General features: G+C 46.9%; 1 protein-coding gene across 1 annotated transcript in view; it reads left to right on the top strand.

The window, feature by feature from the left end:
- Positions 1 to 23,907, top strand: part of FSTL4 (follistatin-like 4) — a 628,064-nt gene that overhangs the window by 424,029 nt on the left and 180,128 nt on the right. The window contains exons 4-5 of the mRNA XM_006888071.1: positions 8,036 to 8,229; positions 12,242 to 12,365. Of these exons, the coding sequence (XP_006888133.1) occupies positions 8,036 to 8,229; positions 12,242 to 12,365 (318 nt within the window). The remainder of the gene's footprint in view (positions 1 to 8,035; positions 8,230 to 12,241; positions 12,366 to 23,907) is intronic.

Here is a 23,907-nt window from a genome sequence, read left to right on the forward strand (position 1 = left end):
GACTCCGTCACTGTTCTGCCTATGCATACGATTTACCAGAGAGCAGACATGCTCTGCAAGGTCAGCTTTGGGCTCGCTTACTGACCAGTGCCCTAAAATAGGATGGGATTTTCCTGAAGCTACATTGTGGCCAAATTCACCCTCAACCTCGGTTGCTGCTATGAGCATAGGCCCTCTTGCCTGGCCTGTTGGCAGGACTAGGTCTGTCCAGACCAACAGAGCAGACCTTTCATTATAATCCTCTCTCGAGATGGTCCCCCAGGGAACATCTCAGTGCTCACCAGAGGGAGGTGACTGAAAGGAATCACCGGTATACATCCACATGTCTAAAGAGACGACAGCATCTCTGTGGTTGGCCTCCTCACCAAGACCCACAGCCTGGTCATCCCAGAACTATGTGGGGGCATCCTTGTAAGTGCTGTGTTATCACCACTGAGTGAATAGGGTTCCTGTGCCCTGGCAAACTCAGGACAGCTTGAGCTTCAGTGAGCACAGCTAAGTGCATCAGGAGATGTTGGTTTTCAGTGGCCTTTCTCCACACCTATCCAATCTGTATGCTGCGACTACACCTAGTCATGCTTGTTGTTTGTTTGTTTGTTTGTTTGTTTGTTTGTTTAGAGAATGAGAAGACTTTATCAAAACTCTGTGGTTCATCAACACTGTCACTAAGGCTACATCGTCTTAGCTAATATATATCCTGTAAGATAAGCCCAATGGTTTGAGTGTATTCTGTCATAAATTTTCTTAGAAATTATAGCAGGAAGATCATTAGCATTCATGGATTTGTTTACCTCACACACAGCCACCCCTTGTCCTAGGAGCTGACACAACAGATGACAAGGGAACCCAGTCAACAGGCATTATACACGCACCTTCTATATGCAGGTGCTGGACCAGATGCTAGTGACACACCTGCAAACAAGGCAAAGTCTATGCTGTGATGGAATTAAAAGTCTAACAGGGAATATAGGCCATCACAAGTGGATGTATATGTCACAAATTAAATACAGAGAAAAGTACTCCCAGGTGGAAACAACTGAAGGGCAGAGAAGGGGGTAGGGGGGAGGCTGGGGATCGAAACCTAGTTAGTTAAGGATTGTCATCCCGGAAAGAGAGGCTAAAGGATTTGGTGGTGGTGAAATGGCTATGAGGCAAGGTAAAGGAAGAGACAGAAGGGGTCATGTCTTTTCTGGTCTCTCTCACCATTTCCCCTTCTTGGTAGCAAGTCTCCATCCATTCCAACACCTCCCTGCACACTCATGTCTAAGGCTAAAGCCTTCACCATCATAAGACCTGTCTCACTCTCAACTGGAGTCTTGGCTTCAACTCAGCTAGACTTCACCCATTGCCTGGGTGAAGCTGTCTCACTTGCCAGTGTTACACACACACACCCTCTCCCTTGACTCCTAGAGACCCCAAGCTCCACCTTCACCTGGGATTGGAAGCTTTGCCTGCCACCAAATGAGAGATCCCAGGGAGGTGTGGCCTCGCAGGTCTGTGTGAAGTTGCTGGCATATTCATGCAGCCTCACTTCCCTTTGTTCTGTGCTAGAAAGCATGGCTTTGATGGACATTTAATTCCAAAGGCTGCTACCTGCTTCCTATCTCCTTTTACTCAAAAATTAAATGTGATGTGCCTGTGTTCTTGCTATAATAATCTCCCTCTGTGTGTGTGTGGGGGGGGGGATGTGGCTGGAATGGGAGAACATTAGAATCCTCAAAGAGGGACAATTATTGAGGGAGCTAGATTAATGAGGTGTCATAACAACTTAGCCAGATCTGCGGCTGACCTTTCTCATGGAGAACGGGCTTGATAAATGTAGTTCATTACCAAGTTCTGACATGAAAATAGGATCACACAGTGGGCTCCTCAGCAGGCTGGTCAATATTTTATCCGCCAAAGCAGGCCTGGCCTGGAGCAGGAAGAGCCCCGCACACATGTGCCGGAGGCACGGCCCAGGCCAGTGCCGGGGGCTGCCAGGCAAGCCGTGCTGCGTGGAGCACGCCCAGGCAGGCTGAAAGGCAGCAGGGCATTACAGGGGCTGCTGAGGATGGTCGTCACCATCTGCCTCCCTCCTTGAGAGTTTGCAAGGCAGGATGTCCAGGGGCAGTGAGACAGAAAGGAGGAAATCCAGGGTCCCTGCCTTCCTGTGTCCACAAACAATGATCCTGTAACCACCCTACTATGCCCAATACTGGGAAATGGCAAAGAGGGCAAAGGTAAATTACACACATCTCTACTGTGAGCAGTAAGCCCACTCTGAATATCCCACTGACGGCCAAAAGAGCAAACAGATATGTCTCTGAAAAGGGGCAGTAGGAGGGCTCCTCGGAGGCAAGGATAGTGAAGCTTCATCTCTCATACTTTGGACATGTTGCTGGGAGAGGCTATTCCTTGAAAAAGAATATCGTGCTTGGAAGGGTGGAGGGTCAGAAAGAGAGGAAGACCCCCAACAAGATAGACTAGCATGGTGACTGCAGCATGGGCTCAAACACTTTCAGAGATGGTAGGAATTTAACAGGATGGGGCAGGGTTCAGATCTGTTGCTCATAGGGTCACTATGAGTCATACTCAACTCAGCGACACCTAACAGCAGCAGCAGCAGCAGCAAGAAGACCCAGAGCTTCTTTGCTGATGATGTGGATTTTGCCAAGTCCAGTCACGCCTTTTTTTATTGTATCACCCTTTAAGTAGATGAAAAGGCTATTGTCCCCGTTTGAGTGGGGAGGGGGTTAAATGGAGCAGGAAGGGCAGAGAAGGATTGGCTTCCTTAAGCCCCCACAGCACAGTAAACATAGCAGCCCATGGTCTCTGTCCAGTGCTCTGCTCAGCCCTGAGGTGAAGGTCATCAGTGGTCATGGTATCACCAAGTGCAGCCACTTGTGATAAAATCTCTCTCCACCTTGAGACTCCAGAGGAGGCTGTTACATAGCGGGTTCTACGTTCTCCACCCCACAGGCAGAGGAGCAAGGCTAAGCCTAGGTCCTACCAAGTCCACAGAGGCCAAGTCCTCTGCCTCCCTGGAACCCACGCAAGCCCCAGAAAGGGTCAAGGCAGAAAGAGGGTGGGGGCACAAGTTTAGGTAGGACAGCCTATGCATCAAGGTAAAGGAAAATGTCAAGCTGTGTGGGGATCTGGGTGAAGAGCCTTCCAGATGAGGGAAACAGTAAGTGCAAAGGCCCTGGGGCAGAGCACTCTGATAGTCAGTGCTGCAGTGGTTCTTTCTCTCCGCCTGCCCTCCACCTCTTTAAATCACCTGGATGGGCATGGATGACTCTTTGTGAAGCTGAAAAGGGCCTGACCTGTGGGTTATGACCAGATAGAATGAAACGTCAGAAGGGAAGGAGAAAGCAGCTGTGGGGTCCTCATGCAGCAGACAAGGGCCAGCCTGAGTGGACAAGCTCAATCCGCTAATTGCTCAACATCACCTGTACAGAGGAACCGAGTTACCTGAATAGTTGTTGTTTGTTGTTGTTGTTGTTGTCATCGTCGTGTACCATCACGTCAGAACCAACCCACAGCTGACCCTTCAGAAGGTTTTCAGAGCCAGTTAATTGCAAGGGAGGAAATTACCCATCCTTCTCCAGCAGAGCAACTGTGGATTTGAACCATATGCCTTTGGGATTGCAATGCAGCTTCTTACCACTAGGCTACCACTAGGCTCCCTAACCTGAGTAGACCAAGTTATAATTAGCAGCCTCTGCTGGGAATTGGATTTTGGGTGTGCCTTATTTCCTTTCTTTATATTCATCTGTGCTTACCAAGCATTCTTCAGTGAGCATGTATTTTTTTTTCAATATGTGGTAAATGTTTACAATTAGCAATAGGATAGAGTGCTTAACCAAGTCTGAAAGATTCGGATGCACACTGTTCTACCTCTGTGAGTTGCTCCGGTGAAATCAGGAAAGTGGCGAGTGAGAAAGTGAAACTGGGAAGTAACTATCTCTTTCACACACCTTGCTAGAAAGATATTGATTCTGGGAAAGTAAGGCTTATCTCAGGGGAGGAAGGCTTACCTTAGAGGATGGGCTGGAAGCTGCAGCCTCTTGGGTGTCTGCCTCCAGGAGCCGCAAGTGGACAAGAAAGAAAGTCGGCCCCCTCCCTCTCTCTGCAGAATTCAGAGAGCTAAGGTGGGGAACCACCGGGAGGGTAGTCTTTGCTGGAGAGAAAGCATCAAAGGGCTTCCCAAAGAGAGTTTACACTTTGTGTCAGAAATTATCATTTCCACTGAGACAGTCACTCTCCTCCCTTGGGGCTGTGTGTACACTAACTTCTCATTTCTGCTGTTGCGTGGGAACTGACTCAGGCCTGATCCTCCAATGTGGTTGGCTAGAAATCTCACTGGAGAAGATTGCCCATGTTTCTACCTCAGAGCTGCTGCATGTGACCACCAGAGAGGCTGGGTTAGGAGCACCACTCCCCACGTACAGTGCCACCCTGCACTAGACACGTTCAGTAAGAGCAGACAGATGATCTCATCTCTAGGGTTTAGGCAGAATCCTCGGAGGAGACTCTCCTAGACCACAGCTGCTCCAGGGGTAAAATAGGCTTGAAGATTCCCTTACAGAGCCCCTTGCTTGTCTCTGGACAGTGCCTAGCACAAGGCGTGCAGAGTGAAGACCCCACGGTAAAGGAAAGGAAGCACAAAGCAGGCTTTGAACGGTGTGCCCTGTGGTACTGGAAAGCCTGCCATAGTTCCCCACACTTTCCTATGGCTTCAGTGGCCCTGCCTGAGCACCCCCTCCTCCCATCCTGTCATGCCTTGTTCCCTGCTTTCCCCAGCACATGTGGACCCAGCTTCCTTGGGTCATCAGACATGTTGCAAGACTTGATTCTGATCCCATGATTCTTGCTGCCTAGCTTGCTCTCCCATTGGCCACTTTCTCCTACAAACCCCTCCTTATCCTCCACATCTGATTCTAAACGTCCTTCCCTTAAGGAAACTTTCTCACCCCTCGCCTCATTAGCTCCCTCTCTCTGCTGGAGCCCTGCGCACCAAGGACCTTAATGCTTGCTCACCTGCGTGCTGCCCTGGGCCTGCATCATAGTTTGAGATGAATACCAGTAAATGGACAATACACATATGGCAGGTGTGGACCCTAGCCTGGGCCAGAGGCAAATACCCAGACCGTTGATCTCATAGCCTTGAAACACTCAGTCACGGCCCCCAAGTGTATTTCTAGCCATGTGCAAACTTTGCTGGCATGAGAGACCAGCTGCCTGATTGTGGCCCTTACAGTAAATGAGAGGGTTGTTGGAGGAAGTGCAGAGTTTGGGAGATGGCTGCAGCCACCCAGTAAGACTGTCTTGATGACCTGCCAGTGTTGAGGGGCTATAACTGCAGACCTTTCAGGACCACCATCAGCTCAGAGAGGTATATGCCTCCCAGGGATGGGAGGGTAGGTTCAGGAGTTGAAGGGACTATTGAAGGCGGGATGCTTCTATTCACCTGTCCTGGTCTGGCCCATCCTTCCAGTTCCATGCTGTGGCATGTTCTTAGAAGCTTTAAATCCATTAGCATTTCTTGGTACAGATCCCATGCTCATCCTCTGTGCACGCCAACTTCCAAACATCTAAGAATAAATGCGAGTCCCCCAGAAAGGCCTGCTGGATCCCTCCAGGACTGACCCATTCAGACCTTCTACATGAGACATCCATCACCACTGACACTACCAGCATCTATCTGTTCACTTCTGCCAGGACTAGATCTCACGCTGTACTGGGAGGTGGGGAGTGGAAGCAAAGCCCTGGACCTTGGCCATGACTGTTGTCCTTTCCTCTCAAATGATCTTTATCCAAGCCTATAAAGAAGAAAAATCCAGCTGTTGTTCCCTGGGTGAGAGTGGTTTTGGAGTGGGATGAGGTCACTGTTTTCAAGGATGTGCAGTGTATCTGTTGAATTAAGGACTGAGTTTGCTAGCAAGTGGCCCTAAGGATTCCCAGGAATGCATTGCCTACTAGGAAAAAGAAGAATGCTAGCTAAGTTGTCAGGATAGGAGAACACCAGGCTTGTCAGAGCATGGAGACTCCCAGAAAGCAAATGAATTTGATTATATTGAACACAGCAATTGATTTTTTTTTTCCAAATAAACATGCAAGAGGAAACCATAATGGGCATCTGTGTCTGATGGGAATCAATTGACCCTAAATTGGGGGGGGGGGGAAGGTAGAAACACAAAGAAGCACAAGAGACAGTGTTTGGGCATCCAGGCTTGTAGAGAAAAGGGAGAGAGGGTGAGAAAAAAACATGGCAAGAAGCTGTGCTGCAATCCCAAAGCCACAGGGTTCGAATCCACCAGCTGCTCCATGGGATAATGAAGGGCAATCTCCTCCTGTGCAACTGGCTGGCTCTGAAAGCCTGTCAGAGGTTCGGCTATGGGTTGGTACCAACTTAACGGTACACAACAACCACCAAGTGGCTTCCCTGTTTATTGTTGTTTTTTGAAAACAAGTCAGAACCAACCAACCCCAGTGAGTATTCAAAAGGAGTAAATAACACAGGAGATTGCTTCTCCCATGGAGCAGCTGGTAGATTTGAACCCTGTGCCTTTGAGATTGCAGCACAGCTCCTTACTGCTAAGCCACCAGAGCTCCCCACCCTGTTTATTATTCCTTATCAAATAATAGTAAGGGGGAAGGTAGCTAGATTTTGTGAGTTCTTATTTAGTACCAGAGGAGCCCTGGTGGCACAGTGGTTAAGCGCCTGCCTGCTAACTTCAAGGGTGACGGCATGAACCCACCCAGTGGCTCTGCGGGAGAAAGGCCAGGTGATCTGCTCCTATAAATGTTGATGAAGGATATAGAGTCAATGTCCACTCATTGCAGCCTAGGAAACCTCCTGGAGCAGTTCTACTTAGTCAGGTAGGGTCCCTATGAGTTAACAATCAACCATCAGCACATGTCCACAACATTTGGTGCTCAATCCTTTATGCACATATCTTTTTTAATCTTCATAACAACCCTACGTGATAAGTAGTGTTGTTATATGTGATAAGTAGAGTTGTTACACCCACTTCACAGATCAAGTCACTGACAGTTTGTCCCAGGCTACACAACAAAGCAGCAGCAGACTCAAACCCAGTGGATTCTAGAACCCATTAGAGGAGAATTCCCAGCTTTCTACCCCAGAGCTTCTGTTGGATTTGAACCAGCAAACCCAGAATCGCTGGATTTTGAATCAGCATTGTTGTATCTCCATTTCCTAGCCATCATCTGTTTCCTAATGCTCTAAACTACCCCAGGAATTGAAGGAAGCCGCTCAGGCACCATAGAGCCCACTCCATTCTCCAGGACTCAGTAAAGCCATGCACAGGAAGTGCGCCATCCGTGAGGCAGGTCTGGAGGAGGGCCAGAGGGCCCTGCTCTGCCAACCTCCCCATGGTCCCTGTTTACAGGCCGCACCCTGTATGCCATTCATTCTAGTAAACTATCGCCAGCAAGATAAACTATGTCATGTCACAGCGCATCACAAGCTCCATTTGCCAAAACTGTGCAGCTCTGGCGCTGTTCAACGAGCACGCCTGTGATAAAAGGCCTAGGAGGAATGGGCTGTGTGCTTCGGGTTTAATTTTGTAAAGCTTCCTTTTGTTTCTTGGTCATAGGCTCGTGTACACATGTTTGTTCTGAAGTAATCCAGCTCTGGGAGTACACCTAATTAACTTAAGCAGGGTTTATTAGTCCTGTTAACTAAAACTCCCTAATCTATGAGGCCAAGTATTCAAAAGCAGCCTTTAAGGTAGGATTAAGGCAAATACAAGCTGTTACAAAATAGAATCACTGGAGCTGGCTTTCCCAAAGCTGCTTCAGGGCTATGGCTGAGAATTCCCTTGGATGCGTTCCTTGTTGCATCCAGCACTCAACTCTAGCAGAGCTCCATAAAATCTGTGCTCTCATGGTGGACAGACAGACAAACAAGTCCATCTGGTTATATTGTTCATTGCACACACCAACTGCCCAACCTCTGTTTGTGAGTAAAATGTTATGAACTGAGAGACTAAATGAGACACCTGTGCAATGACTTCATCTTCTCTCTCAGGTGACACATGCACCATGGCCGAGTACGCCCGCCTGAAGAACGTCCTCCTGGCGCTCCAGTCCCACCTGCGACCACTCCCAGAAGGGGACAGCAGGCAGGACATGGCCTCTGAGAAGCGCCTCCTTGTGGAATCCCTGTTTAAGGACTTGGATGCAGATGGCAATGGCCACCTCAGCCGCTCTGAACTGGTTCAGGTAGGTATGAGGCTCCTCTGCTGGGTAGAAATTGAGTTAGGGAGGAAGTCCATTTGCATTCAGCGTGTAAACAGAAGAGAACACAGGAGAGCCATCGCTAACTGCCTGTATGGTGAAGATGTACAGGACCGCCCCCCATGGAGGTGGGGGGAGTTCTCTTTGCCTCTCCTGGAAATCAGCTGGTTCAACACCTCTGAGAACCAGCCAGAAACAAAATCATGTCAGTTTCTTCTTCCCATCAGCCACCTTCAGCCAATATTTACAAACAATCTTGGAAGCACTCCCCGCTAGCTGGCAGAGCACACACATCAGAGAGGCTGCTCTCTGATGTTTTAATTGGGAAATAAATCTTTTCTTCCTTGAGTTCTTTATTTCCCTCAGCAAGAAGGTTAAAAGGAAGCAACACTGGATTTCTCTGTAACCCGAGCTTCCTGATCCCTCTGCCACGTAATTGCTCAGTTCTTTATAGTATGCAGAGGTTCCTGTATGATGCACTTGATTAGCAACCTAAAGGGTTGATGGCTGAAACCTACCCAGCAGTGCCATGGAAGAAAGGCTTGGAAATCTGCTTCTATAAAAAAGGTTGTTGTGTTATGTGCTGTCAAGTCACTTGCAACTCATAGCGACCCTATATACAACAGCCCTAAACCTATCCGTTGCCAATCTTATTGTCTGTGACACACCTATCCCCGTTACCCCAGTGATGGAATCAGTCCATCTCATCAAGGGTCTTCCTCTCCTGCGCTGTCCCTCCACCCTCCCAAGCATGATGTCCCTCTCTAAGGACTGATCCTGCCTTGCAACATGTCTAAAATATGTCAGAATCCTTACCTCCAAGGAGCAGACTGCCTTCGGCCTCTCCAGGACAAACTTGTTTGTTCTCCTAGCAGACCATGGTATATTCAATATACTCTTCTCCAACACCAAAGCTCAAAGACATCAACTCTCCTTCTGTCATCTCTAGTCATTGTCCAGCTCCCTGATGCATAGCAAGTAATGGCAAAAACCATGGCCAATATCAGGAGCACTGTAGTCTCCAGATTGACATTGTTGCTCTCTGACAGTAGACTTTCCCAACGCAATTCATCTTTTGATTTCCTGGCTGCCAGTACCAAGAGTGTTGATTGTAGAGCCAAGCAAAAGCTGTCAACAATCTCAGTCTCTTCATCATCCATCATGATGCTGCCAATTGGCCCAGTGGTGAGAATCTTTGTTTTCTTAATGTTGAGCTTCAATCCATATTGAAGGCTGCAGTCCTTGACCTTCTGCAGTCATCACTTCAGGTGCTCCTCAGGTTCAGCAAGCATAACCAAGAAAATTCTGGCACACAGTTTTGCTATGTGGGATCACTGAATGGGAGCAGAATTGGTCTATGGTATGAAATATGAACAGTGCAAACCCTGGCCTACTTGCTTGCAGGAAGCTCTGCTGACAGAGAACTGGTGTCTACCCCAGCACTTCTGAGGCACCCACACTTACCATGCTCTACTTTGCCTTATATGAGGCATTGGTCCTCCCCCCTGCCTCCAATGCCCAGCCTCTGCAGAGTGGGGTACCTCCAATTTACTGAGGCTGTGGGATTAAGTTGGAAGATGAGAAATGAAAGGAATTGCAGCAAAATAGATGTCAGACACCCCTTCCTTAAGCTTACCACAAGCAAGCCAAGTCACCGCTGCTCCTACAGTTATCGGGGTCCAGTATCATGGGCAGAGTTCCTTCTCTCTGCTTCTCCAGCCCTCCCACCCTTCACCTAAGTTCCTGTGTCTTAGCATGGCAAGAACTCTCTGTCCTTTCACTTCTCATGAAAGGGAATTCCTCTTCCATTTTTCCCATTTTCTCACCTCCAGAATCAGATGTTAATTTTGTAAATGAAAGGACTTAATCCAGGTATTTTCTCAAATGGAAATGCAATCCGTCCCTAAGGTGAGTTCTAGCTCCCATGAGCAATCTCCTTCCCTATGATTTACTACCACTGAGATCCTGCTAGAGGGGTTAGCTATGAGTCGGTCCTGACTCAGCATGACACAAAAACTCCAAAGGCTATGGATTGGAACCCAGCAGCCCCAAAGTGAAGCATGGAAAAATCAACCTTGCCCCAGGTCATAACAGGCCTGCACCCCTGCTCTTTCCTGCTGACATACTTCTAAGGACCTCGGGCTCTGGAGTCACACAGGGCAAGTGTGCAAAGAGGAAACTGTGGTCCCAAGAGATCAAGCAACTTAAGATGAGGTTGTGTTCACTGCTGAGGAAATGCAAAAACCATTGAATGCTGAGCAAGAAGCATCTACTCAGAGACTTTGCACCTCAACAGCACCACTGGGCCAAAGACTGCCTCTAGGAGCCTCTTTGAGTCACAGATCTTGAAGCATCCTCAGACCCCACACTGCTCACCCACACTTGGGCAGCATGTGCAATCCACCAAGGCCTGCATCCCAGGAGAACTATGGTCTGCAGCCCCAGGGCACCATTGAACCAGCCTGTCACCCTTCAGCAGCACTCAACCTCTAGCAGTGGCCAAGACTCCCAAGGGACAGTAACAGGGACAAGATAGGTGAGCCATAGATGATCCAGTCCATGAAAAAGCTCCTTCCTAGACTAACCTGCGAGTTACCCCTCCCAGCCCGAAGAACCACCTGCTAATTCACAGCATGGGTCGCCACAGGGTACACGGAGGACAAGGAGCTTTGGGTTCACCCTGGACAGAGACAGCAATGGGCTCACACTCCGGCAGGCCCACGTGGTTCCCGGGGAGCCAGGTGAACAGAACGTTCCTGGGCATATTGCTCTAACCTGACAGAGTTGTGCCCCGAGGCACCTGAAGCCATTAACAAGCGTGGTAATTGGACTATGATTTCCTCTTTAAAATTTAATGTGTTTAAAGTCCATTTCATAAATCTGCCAGGCAGAGCACAGCTAAAATGGGCCTTTCCTTGACACTGAATCGCAGGGACTAGGAAAAACGCGTCAGCCCTTCTGAAAAGTTAATCAATTTCCAATGCCGAAATAGACAAAGGGAAATTTCCATCTTTGGAAGATTGATCTGGGGCGATGTGGTTGATCTCCCTTTTAATGAACACTCATACTTGCTTGGTGAAGGGTCATTTTTTTTTAACATTATCACATTAAATTGCTTTTAATTTAGCAAGCCACACTAAGAATGTTAAATAAAAAGAAAATGCTTCTGTCCCCTTCTACTTAAAATAATTTCTTCGGAGATCTTCTGAGCATTCTCCTTCCCAGATCACTAATTCTGGTCATCTTTAGCTGAGCGGAGGTGACTGGGATATGCACCTGGAGGCATCTGGGGCAGCTCTGTGGCCGGAGCCCCAGGCTCACAAGGGCCAGACCACAGCCCCTGCCAGCGTCCCAGGGACAGGCATTTGTGTTCCTGGAGGGACAGGCTGGGACTGGAGGGAGGGCTCAGGCCAAGGTCAGTAGAAGAGCTGCAGCCCCCTCAACTCTCCATGTGGGCTGCAGCTGGGAGGATCTCCCTGAGGGCGGTAATGGCCACTCTCCTGTTCTGCCCTGGCTCAGACCGTGGCGCTTTGGGAGCTGGAGACTTCCTGCACTACAGAGCTAAGAACCAAGCAGCCTCGGTTCAATGCTCTTGAGTTCAGCCACTGTTAACTCCATTTGTGGAATCAAGTCCCTTCTCTTCTGCTTGCCCCCCACACACAAGGGTTGACCAGACGGCCTCGGGATTCTTCCTCACTTGAACTGAGGTCTGTCTGCTCAGATGGAAGAGGACAGGCTTGAGCGGTAGTTCACCCTCTGCCCCCACCACCGTATCACCTTGGGGAAGTATCTTTCCCTCTCTGAGCGTCTGTGTTCTCATCTATCTAAGGAAGGTGTGAGGCAGGTCAAAACCAAAGAGCTGTTGGTGCTCTCCCCAGAAGCCCGGCCTTCCCTCGGGCGGCCACCACAGCCTGCTCAGCCCTGTTTTCCCGTGGGGGGTGTCCACCACGCTGACTCACTCCAGGCTCTGGCTTTGTTCTCCCCCTTCAACCCACAGCACTCAATGAAGGAGCAGGACCTGGATGAGGACTTCCCGGGGTGCTCGCTGAGCGATCTCCTCCGCTTTGACGACTACAACAGTGACAGCTCATTGACCCTCCGCGAGTTCTACACGGCCTTCCGTAAGTCACACCCCTGTCTGGGGTCCCAGTGGGCACTGGGGCGTGTTGCTGCACCAAAAAAATACCCCAGAAAAAGTGTCAAGACCTGGGGTGTGTCCTCAGTTGGCCCAAGGTTGGCTGCTAATGCACATGAAAGATACTGCCTTTGGTATCTTTTTTTTTTTTTTGCCTTTGGTATCTTGACAAGTCTTTAAAAAGGGGGGGGGGGGGGGGGGGAGAAGGAGAACATGCGGAAAGGTGCAGTCTGTTTCCCTTTTTGTAAAAGGCTTGTCTAGTTGTTAGTGGAGTAATTCAGGATTCTGAAGGAAGGATGTTGTTTGGGTCCTGCTGGACACTCTGTGGGTCCTGTAACTGTAGAGGACAGATTTTTAAGGAAATTCTGCAGAAAAACCCAAAGGCTCACCTGGGCAGAGGCAAGTTGATGGGAGATGGGAGAACCCCTGAAGAGAAACAGAGAATCAGTGTTCCACCTGGAAACAAAGGGGGTCCTGTGGGTGACCCTGTCTAGGGTCTTTGGCACATATAAGACAAGCCGACTACTTTTTTAAATTTTATTTTAGTGAACATTTACAGAGACTTTGGATTTCCAGTCATTTACTGTTGCACACCTTACTCCCTGCCCACCCCTCACTCCTAGTTCACTTTTCTTTTTCAAAAATAAAAAACAAAATTATTTCACTTTTTTACAGGCCCCCCCCCCCCCCCCCCAGTTTACTCCACTATGCAGTTTTCATTCTGGACTCTTGTCATGACAATAATACCCCTCCCTTACCTGTTTGAATGCAGTATACATTATTTATCCCCACTTTCTCAGTCTCCCCACAACCCTGATGTCAGTCCTGTTTTACAACAGTGGCATGATATAGTGTTTGTCCTCTTGTGACTGAGATACTTCACTCAGCATAATGTCCTCCAGGGTCTCCCATTTTGTAGAGTATGTTATGAGTTCCTTGTTTTTTAATACAGCATAGTATTCCATTGTGTGAATATACCAGAGCTTCTCTATCTCTTCATTTGTTGATGGGCACTTGGGTTGTTTCCAATTCTTTGCTATTGTGAACAAAGTAATAATAAACATGGGTGTGTGCATATATCTGCTTGGGTGGCAGTTCTGGTTTCTTTGGGGTATATTCCCAGTAGTGGTATTGCGGGGTCAAATGGTATCTCTATTTGCAACTTTTTGAGAAAGCGCCATACTGCTTTCCATAGTGGTTGCACCGTTTTATACTCCTACCAACAGTGAGTAAGGGTTCCAGTTCCTCTGCAACCTTGCCAGCATTTGTTGTTTGAGACAAGCAGACTCTTACGGATTTTCTAAGAGATCACCATGTGTTCCCAATACACAGAGCTGGGACAAGAGTTCCCGGAGATGACAGATTGCTCTGAACAGAGGCCAACAGGGCTGTGCTGACCTCAGACTCAGGGCTGGAAGGGACATTCCTGGCCATGAGGAGATGAAGCATCTTTCTGCTGAGGACAGCATTCAGACTCTGACTATAAGAGGCAGAATATGTACTCCATGTGTCACACCCTTGGGCATGACTTTCAAATTCAAGGCATCTACCTGCAGATCTTGGGATAGAGAGCTACATGTAAGACCCCTAGGGGGCACCAAGTCCTCTGAGGCACAGATATTCTCCTGCCTGTCCCAAATTTGCTACCTAGAGTTCCATTTTCCAGAAAAGTGTCCGAGCTTCACATTTCTTTGAGTAGTTTCTATTCCAAACATTCACAAGATTTGAGAAGGAGTCTTCATGATTTGTTGGCAAGATGGGTACTTGTGGCAAATAGAAGAGGTACTTGCTGACACAAGAGGAAAAAACACAAGTACGATTCTTCCCTGTGAGAAGTGTCGGTGAGCTTGAGAGAGGGTGTTTTTCCCAGTCCACAGAGTCCTATTGCCAAGATCCAAAGTCCAGCTAATGAGTATGGGGCTTTACTTGACGTTCCGTGTGTGGTTCTCCATCATCCTCCCACCTCACTGTAACACTTGCACCTACTTACCATAGTTCATTGACACTAATGACAAGTAGGCTTAGTCTGTTGTGGCAGGTATTTGCTCTTTGAATCAAGGAACTTGCTTCTGGGAATAGAAATTCAAATATTGGAAAATGAGAAAGTATCAACTGATCCCTAGAGCTGGCTCATGCATGCTGATTGTGAGATTTTAAGGAATCTTGCAAAGCAGTTGTGAAACATCTGTTAATTTTATGTCGGCTGTGTTGTTGTTTTTGTTGTTAGATGTCATCAAGTCAACTATGATGTAGAGCAGCCCAGGGAATCGGCAGCTGGCCCTGTCCTGCACCATCCTCCTGGTCTTTAATGTGCTAGAGTACATTTTTAAAGTCACTGTGTCAACCCATCTTGTTCAGGGTCTTCCTGACTTTCCACTTTTCCCAGCATGATATTTTTTCCAGAGACCGGTGACTCCTGCCAACATGCACAAAGCATATGAAACGAAGTATCACCATTCTTCCTCTGAAGAACAACCTGGTTGCACCTCCTCCAAGATTTATGCTTGTTTGTTCTTTTGGGAGTCCACAGGATATTAGTACTAGTATTCTTCTCCAATATCATAACTCAACCGCATCAGTTCTTCTCCTGTTATCCTTATTGATTGTCCAATTCTCAGATGTATAGCAAGTAATTGAAAAGACCATGGCTTGGATCAGACCCGCCTTAGATTTTTAAACTGACATTCTTAGAAGAGATCCTTGACAATAGATTTTCCCTGTGTAACACATCCTTTGATTTCTTGGCTGCTATTTTACTATGGGTGTTGATTGATTGTGCGTCCAAGTAAAATGAGATCATTGGCAGCTTCAGTGTTTTCTCTGTCTATCATGGTGTTGCTTATTGGTCCAGTGGCAAAGATTTTTGTCTTCTTGATGTTAATATGTAATACACATTGAAGGCTGTAGTCTTTGATCTTCTGCAGTAAGTGCTTCAAAACTTCACTTTTTACAAGCAAGGTTTTGTCACTTTTATAACACAGGTTGGTTTTTTTTTATTAAATTTTATTAGTTTTAATGAACATTTACAGAGATTTTGGGTTTTCATTCATTCATTGTTGCACTGTTTCCTCCACCCTCATCCCCAGTTCGTTCTTCTTCCCCCACCCAACGTCTGTTTTAATTGTCCAATTGCCACAGTGCTTGTCAAAGCCAGTTCTGATTAATCTCCTTTGTCAGTGTGTCCCTTGCCATTCCCTATCACTCCTCCCTGAGAGAGACTTCACCCTGATTCATAAGGAAAAGGGGACGGTGTATTCTCTTAGTTACTTCCTGCTGAAAAGGGACACTGTGGGTTTCAGGGCCCCTTTGGCAGTAGGAAACACATAGACTATTATGGAGATTGATTTTGGAATTTAGATGCACTGTTATCAATTGTGCTTAGCCGTACATGTTCATATCCTTTAAGATGTATCATGGAAGTGTTGCAGCCTAAAAGATACAAATTTAACTAACAATATAACACAGGTTGTTGATGGATCTTCTTCCAATCCTGATGGCCATATTCATCTTCATGTAGTTAGCTTCTCAAATTATTTGCTCAGCATATAGATTTAATAGATATAGAGAAAGAATATAACCCTAGTTCACAGATTTCCTGTTTTTAAGCTTACAGTGTTCCCTTGTTCTGTTTGGACAATAGCTTCTTGGTTTACATACAGGTTTCTCATGAGCATAATGAAGTGTTCTGGGATAACCATTCTTCTCAGTGTTAGCCATAATCTACTATGATCTACACAATCAAGTGGCTGTGTGTAGTCAATAAAAGTCAAGTAAAAATATTTCTGGTATTCTCTACTTCCAGCCAAGAGCCATCTGATGTCAGCAATGGTCACCCTCATGCCATGGCCTCTTCTGAATTAAGCATGAATTTCTGTAAGTTCCTTGTTGATGTACCATTACAGCCATGTTTTAATGATCTTCAGCAAGCGTTTGCTTTCCTATGATAATATTACTTGATAATGTCCACACCTGTTTTTTGAGTGGAAATAAATATGGATTTCTTCCAGTTGGTTAATCAGGTAGTGACTTTCCAAATGTCTTGGCAGAGGCCACCGAGTACATCCAGGGCTGCATCTGTTAGAGTAAACATCTCAATTAGAAATCTGTCAATTCATGAGTCCTTCTTTTTGGATGACGCTTTCAGTGTAGCTTGAACTTCTTCCATCATTACTGTTGGTTTTTGATTGCATGCTACATCTTGAAATAGTTCAGTGTTGAGCAGTTATTTTCAATACTGTGACTGTGTGTGTTCTTTCCATCTTCTTCTGATGCTTCCCTGTGACATTCAATATATTGTCCATAGAATTGGGCTGTATTGCAATCAGAATCTTAAATTTTTTTTTCTTCAGTTATTTGAGTTTGAGGTAGTGGGAGTGTTTACTCAACAGATATGTGCACCACCCGAATGCTGCCAGAGCAAAGGGACTTCAGTTCTCAGGTAGCCAGCTGTTAGTTACTGACTAGCTCACCCGTGCCGAGACCCTTCTTCCTTTTTTCCGTCTTCTCTGCCTGCACTCTCCTCTGCATTCTTTCCTAGATGTACATTGCTTCATGACTTTTGCTCTAGGACTCTGGAGGCCTAAGGGGTAGAGAGTTGCACTGCCAACCCAAAGGCAGGAATCCACCAGCTTTTCTGTGGGAGAAAGATGGGCATTCTCCTCCTAGGCAAATCGTAAACTCTGAAAACCCACTAACGCTATTGCCAAAGATCATGATTGAGAAGGGAGACTATGAAGATAGACTAGGGAGAGCTGTCTTCTTAGCCAAGAAAGAAGTAACATGCTTCCAGAAGACAGTTGTAAGATATTTTCAGCATACTTTCTGCCCTCGTGCTCCTTTGCAAAAGGAGTAATGAGCGCTAATGCCGTGTAAGAACCAGGAACCAAGGGATTCAGAGAATGGCACCAGCATCACCCTCCATGAGCCCCAGGATGGCATCATTAAGCAGAGAATGTCACTGTGTAGACGTCATCCTGATACCTACTAGGGCCACCGCAGCAGTCACTCTCCCATGAGCTGAATTTCTGGCAATGTTAATTGCCAAGCAGAAAGCAATTGGCTTTACTCTCAAGGAAGTGGAATTATTGTCATTGCCCATGATGAAGAGGAAAGCCTCCTGTGTTCCCTAATGAAGGTCATTATGACCACAAGCTCCGTGGAAAAAGAGGAGCACCACTTCACCTCCTGCCATATGTCTCACGCAGGGCAATGTGGTGTCTGCTGCCTTCATCCCTAGTTATTATATGAAAGGCTTTATAATGATCATTTTTAAAGCAAATTAGATTCTGCTGTCGCCTTGGACTTGTTTTGAACCGGGCAGCCAAACCATTCATCACAGCCCAACCCAAATAATAGATATGCAATAAAATGTAAACTTGCAGCCATTAAGGAAGCCACAAAATGAGTTAACCCTGCTATAAAGACTTGACACACAGCCATTCGGAGCACGCGAGGATCAATGGTTTTTCAAAGTCATCGGAACCCTCAACTAAATTCCCATAGCTAGGGGAATAGATTTATGGCTCAGTGAATTTTAAATAGGTAATTGAAATGAGACATAGAAGTACAACTTATCACCCAGCAATCAATGAGCATTAAAGAAATCTTACGAAAACCCAGAAAGGAACATCTCCTACATTTCAGCAATAACATTTTGGATTTCTCTTTAGAAACAGATGCCAGTATTGCCAGAGGTTGAAACTTTTTGAGATTCTATTTTCTGGTCTCTGTTTTAGCCAGAGTTCCTGGATATGGGATCTGGTGGCTTAGTGGTAAGAAGTTGTGCTGCCAACCCAAAGGCTTACAGTTCAAATCCACCAGCAAGTCCAACAGAGAAAGATAGGCCATGTCCTCCCCGGTGATTTACTGCCTCTCAAAACCCACTGGAGGGTCCCCTATTAGTAAGCTCAACTTGACAGTACAGAACAGCAGCCGCCCTAGACACAAGACAGTGTGGAGTCCATGGGGTGACTCTCTTGAAGCAGGGCTCCATTAAAGATGAGCTGAGAGGTATTTGCCCAGAAGAAGCAATGGGCCAGTTATCCCACCATATTTAGTCTGGAGACCAGTGGTCAGAAGCAGCCCATGTTGGGCTGAGCCTTTTCTGTCCTGGCTCCCATCTGCAGAACAAGTAACCTCCAAGGCAAGAGGTAGGTGGGGTGGGGATGGCCCTCTGAGTTACAGGAGACAGTTCAGTCTCTCAGACTGTCAGACAGGCAGGGGTAAGGCCAGTCAGCCATCTCCGCACAGTAACAGGAGGGAAATACCAGGGGATCCCTCTCTCCTTTTATTTGTCATCCAAACATTCTCTGCAAGTGTTCACAGCTCCCCAAACCAAAAGCTGATCCAGTGTCCTCTGACTGCATGCCCTCTGCTGCCCTCCTCCGCCCCCCAACTCTAAGCAGAATCAGCCTCCCTGATATGAGGCCCAAGCTGGTCTCCAGGGCCTCTGGTGAGCAAGGTGCCTGAAGCTGTCTGTTTATCACCACAAGTTGCTCTGAAAGTTGCTCTTTTAAAAGACTGCTCAATAATGCATGGGCCTTACACTTTTCTGAATGCTCAGGTTGGGAGTGTGGGAAAAGCATGTTGCTCAAAATGAGGATTTTTCTCTCGCTTTCAATTCATTAGAAGTTTCTTATGCTTTTTCAGAAAGATACTTGTCCTCTTAATTAATCCTAGGAGAGCAAGCCCGGCAAAGGTGTTAGATACAAGTGAAGGGTTTGGGCAGCTAGTAAGGCAGGATAAAGGGCCTCGCCTGTTACCACATCTGTGCCAGGAGAGCTGGGATGGAGGCAGGGGGGAGGACTCTGCACCCCTCTCTCACCTCTGGCACTTGTATGCTCCAGGCAAGCAGAAAGTAAAGCAGAGCTTTCATCTGATTAGTGCAGTCCCTCTGTATCCAGGGCAACTCAGTGAAGCCAATGAAATGAACAGCTGGTTTTCAGCCATAATCGCGGCAAAAGGCACGGATGATGCGGCTTCACTATCTTCATCATTGTCCTCTGGAATGAATAACACTCAGTGCATGCCAGACACCAGGCCAGGATCTCCGCATGTGCTCACCCACCCACCCTCACAGCCATCCTGCGATGAACGGGAGGCTAAAATACAGCAGCAGGCTTCCGTCAATACCCAAATCTGGTCGTTCCTTACCCTTGTGGAATGCACTCAGGCTGTCAAGACTAAGAAGCTACTACTTATCCTACTACCCGGGTTCCTGCATTTGAAACAGTGCTTGGCAAGCCTTGAGATGGCCAGCAAACTGAATGCAAACGTGTATCTGAATCGATCTGGCTCTTTCATTTGGAGAGCAGGAGATAATGTTGAGCAGCTTAGTTTTAACAGAGGACAAAGATGATTGATGCTGGTGACTCCCTGAACACTAAGGGATGAAGCTACTTGCCTCATGTGAGACTTGCAAATGAAGTCACCACAAAAGTATCTTTGTAGCCTGCCCTTCATAGTGGTGTCTTCTCTCTCTTATTTCCCACTCACAGCTGACCTTCTGGTGAGTTTCTGAGACTGTAAATAACATGGGTGACACCTAGCATCTTTCTCCCTCATAGGAACTAGCTGGTCAACCTCCACAGAGGCACAGACTTGGAGTTAGCATCCCAACTCGCTAGGGACCATGCCACCAGAGCTGCTAATGAACACGTCAGTGGTTCAAACCCACCACTCACTCTGCTGGATACAGGGTCACTGTGAGTCGGAACTGGAGAGTGTAGAACCCAGTAGTATTGGCTTCTTGGTTCTATCTCTGTCTTCAAGCATAGGGAGAGGCCCTTGGAGGCAACTGCTATGTGAGTTTTCTCTGTCCTCAAACCCAAGGTCCTCTGGACTGGGTTCAGAGTCATGTCTGAAAAATCAAAAAGGGATTGTGTGTCATCTGAATGATTTTACCTATCAATATTGCTTTAGTTAGTAATGGGCTCTTAAAACTCAAGAAGTAGCTTAGTGACGATAGTTTTCACATATACCATGTGTCAGCACAATGTATTATACCCCCATTTCACAGATGAAGAGGAAAACTCAGAGATGCTTTGTAGTTAACCTAAGGTCATGTAACCAGTAAGTTGCAGAAACAAGATTGAACTTAGTGTCAGTGCCGGACTCTGAAAACGCCTGTGTTTAAAACACACATTGCAATTCATTCCTATTTTCCAGTGAGAAGACTCTCACTGTCCCCACAGTGGAGTTCCCTTGACTTTAGTCCCCACCTTCACTGCCTCCTCCTCCTGCAAGTCATCCTCAATGTCTCCTCCCTCTACCAAGCCCCACACATCTCCTCTATGTGGCCCCAACCTTGAGTTCACTGCTACTTAGAAATAAGGCTGTGTTAACTCCAGAGTTCAAGATCCAGGTTCACAACCTCTGCTACTTACTAATTGTATAACCTTGGGTGACTCTTTAACCAAAAGTTAAGCTAGGCTTCAAGTTTCCCAACTTTAAAATGTTGTTGCCATTTTTATGTGCTGTCAAGTCACCTGTGACCCATAGGACCCTATGTACAGCAGCTCTGAACCCTGCCCTGTCCTGAGCCAGTCTCACTAATTCTGACACACCAACCCCCATTGCCCCAGTCACTGTATCAACCCATCTCATCCAGGGTCTTCCTCTCCTGTGCTGTCCCTCCACCCTTCCAAGCATGATTTCCTTCTCCTGACCATGTGCCCAAAATATGTGAGACAGAGCTTCAAAATCTTAGTCTCCAAGGAGAAACTGTGTTTCACTCTCTCCAAGACAGACCTATTTGTTTTCTTAACAGACCATGGTATGTTCAAGACTCTTCTCCAGCACCACAACACAAAGGCATCAATTCTTCTTCTGTCATCCTTAGTCATTGCCTAGCTCTCCAATGTATAGCAAGTAATTGTGAAAACCCGTAGCCTGGATTAGGTTCCCCTTAGTCTCTAGACTGACATCATTACTTTTCAGTACTCTGGAGAAGTTTCTAACAGCAGATTTTCCCAATGCAATTTGTCTTTTGATTTCCTGACTGCTCGTGCCAAGAGTGTTGATGGTGGTGCTGAGCAAGCTGTAATTGTTAACAACCTCAATCTCTTCTCCATATATCATGGTGCTGCCATTTTCAGGCACAAAATTGTTTGAAGACAAAATTACATGATATATAGAAAGAGACTAGCATGGTGCAGTGCATATGTTAAGTACTGGGTAATATTAAACAGATTCATGTTGAGGGTCTTCATCTTACTTGATGCCAACAGTCAGGTGATCAGGAGACATAGTGCACTGAGAAATTTTGCAGTCAAGGACCTCTTCGAGTTATTGAGGTGCAGTGATGTTAGCTTGAAGACTAAGGTGCACCTAATTCAGGCCATAGTCTTTTGGACAGTGGATAAGGATGCCCGAAGAAGAACTGATGCCTTAGAAATATGGTGCTATAGAAGAGTACGTAGTCTCCCATGGACTGCCAAAAGAATAAACAGATAATGTCTTGGAGAAGGTGCAGCCAGAGTGCTCCTTGGAGGCAAGGATGGTGAGGCTTCTTCTTGCAGACTCTGGGCATGTTGCGAGGGATAGACTTCCTTGGGGAGGGATATCCTTTTTAGAATGGTAGAGGAACTGTGAAAGAGAGGAAGACCTTCAACCTGGTGGATTGACACAGTGACTGCAGCAATGGACTCGAGTGTGTCAGAGATTGTGGGAATGACACAGGATAGGATAGGGTTCAGATCTGTTGTTCTTGGGGTCGCTATGAGTCGTACTCGACTAGACGGACCCTAACAACAACTATGGTGATGGTTAGGGGATGATGGACATTGTGAGAGCAAAGATTGTTTTCCTAACCATGTCCTTATGCCTAATATGAGGTCTGGCACCAACATCACAAAAACTTCCTGCTGTGGTGTCAATTCCGACTCATAGTCACGCTCTGTCAGATTCCCAGGGCTATAGATTATGACAGAAAGAGACTACTGTCTTTCTTCCAGAGTGGTTGCTGGAGTCACACCACTGACCTTTTTATTAGCAGTCCACTATGTTACACACTACCCTGCTATGCCCTTGGTGAAATGTTTGTGCTCAGGGAGAGAATAAATTATATGGAGAAATAGGGTTGGCAAGCAGAGCAGTCTGAGAATTACAAGAGTCCCAGAGGACCCTTCCTTCCAGCAAGGGAGGAGATCAGGCATCTTGTGGGGACCCAGCTGCGTTCTCAGGTGGGACAACTTTGGCCAGGCCAGCCCAGCCCAGCGAGGGCATCCATGTGGCTGCCCTAGCAGCCTGGGCATTCCAAATCCACTGAGTGAATGAATGATGGGACAGGAGGTGACCCTGATGCCCACAAAGGCCTAATGATGCCTTAATGAAGACAAAAGCCTCTCATCCCATTAAGCTCCTTGCAGCTCCCAGGGCCACTAATTGGCCATTCAGCCCTCCTCAGGATAAGTGTTCTGGTAGCTGCCTGCCCATCCAGCTACTTAATTACCTCCACTCTGAGACTGTGTGTGGAGATAAGGTTCCTGCTCCATGCTGGCTCTCAGCCCCACGAAGCCATAGACCCTGGCTGTGGGTGGTCCAGGAACAGCCCCTGACTCCCACTAGGGCCATCTCTATACACATCCATGTACCTTGGGAAATAATTCATTCATATCAAGTGTGGGTTATGTTTCCTGTGTTGGAGTTGCCACAGCCCCTCATCACCCCACAGAGGCGTCTCTCACTGAGCCACAGCGAGTGCACTGCTGCTACTCTCTCGCCTTCTACCAGTTTCTTCTTCTTGTCCACAGACATGTGGTCGTTTCAGATCAAGACCACCCCTTTTCCTTCTCCAACTCTTACTCAACTCCAACTCAGTCCACTCTTAACAGCTGCATTGTGGGGCCCAGCACTTTTTAGCCATTGTCTGGAAAAAATCTAGCCAAAGTCTTCAAGCACTCACCCTTTTACAAGATCCCAGCTGGAAGCTGTCAATTCCCTCAAAGCTGAGCAATTGAAGAGGAGAAAATGAACTAATTACAGGTTGTTATTGAAAATCTATTGCATACAAATTGCAAAGAAAGCTCATTATAATATGATGTTGGGGTGAGTTTTTGAACCCTCCCCTCAGAAGGAGAGGCAGGATGAGGCCATACTGCTTACATGCTCATTGCTGTCCCCAGGGTGAGAATTCTTGAGGGTCTCAGAGCCTGGGTCTCATACACAGCCCAGACCCTTGGTCATCACAGAGAAATGCAGCATTTTGCATTTACACCCAGGAAAAGCTTGAGAGGAAACAAAGGCTTTCATTACAAAGACACAAAATGTACCATTTAAATGTCAGCTTTTCACTAGGATACCACTGTATTGTTCTCATAAATCTCAGTGTTTCTGCAAAGCTTTTTTTAAGAACTTCAAATTTCTTCAACATATAATTAAGAACTGAAGGTCACACTACTGATTTCCAAGGCTGCTCCTTCAGATTGGTGTATTGCGAAGACGTGGGTGTACATGACCAGGCCACCAGAAGTCGTCCAAACCTCAAAGGAGACTCTAGCATGGCCAGTAGAGGCAGCCCCAGGTCCCAG

The sequence above is a fragment of the Elephantulus edwardii genome, unplaced genomic scaffold (assembly GCF_000299155.1).
Source record: "Elephantulus edwardii isolate Elephantulus edwardi_28Jun2011 unplaced genomic scaffold, EleEdw1.0 scaffold00064, whole genome shotgun sequence".
NCBI lineage: Eukaryota > Metazoa > Chordata > Mammalia > Macroscelidea > Macroscelididae > Elephantulus > Elephantulus edwardii.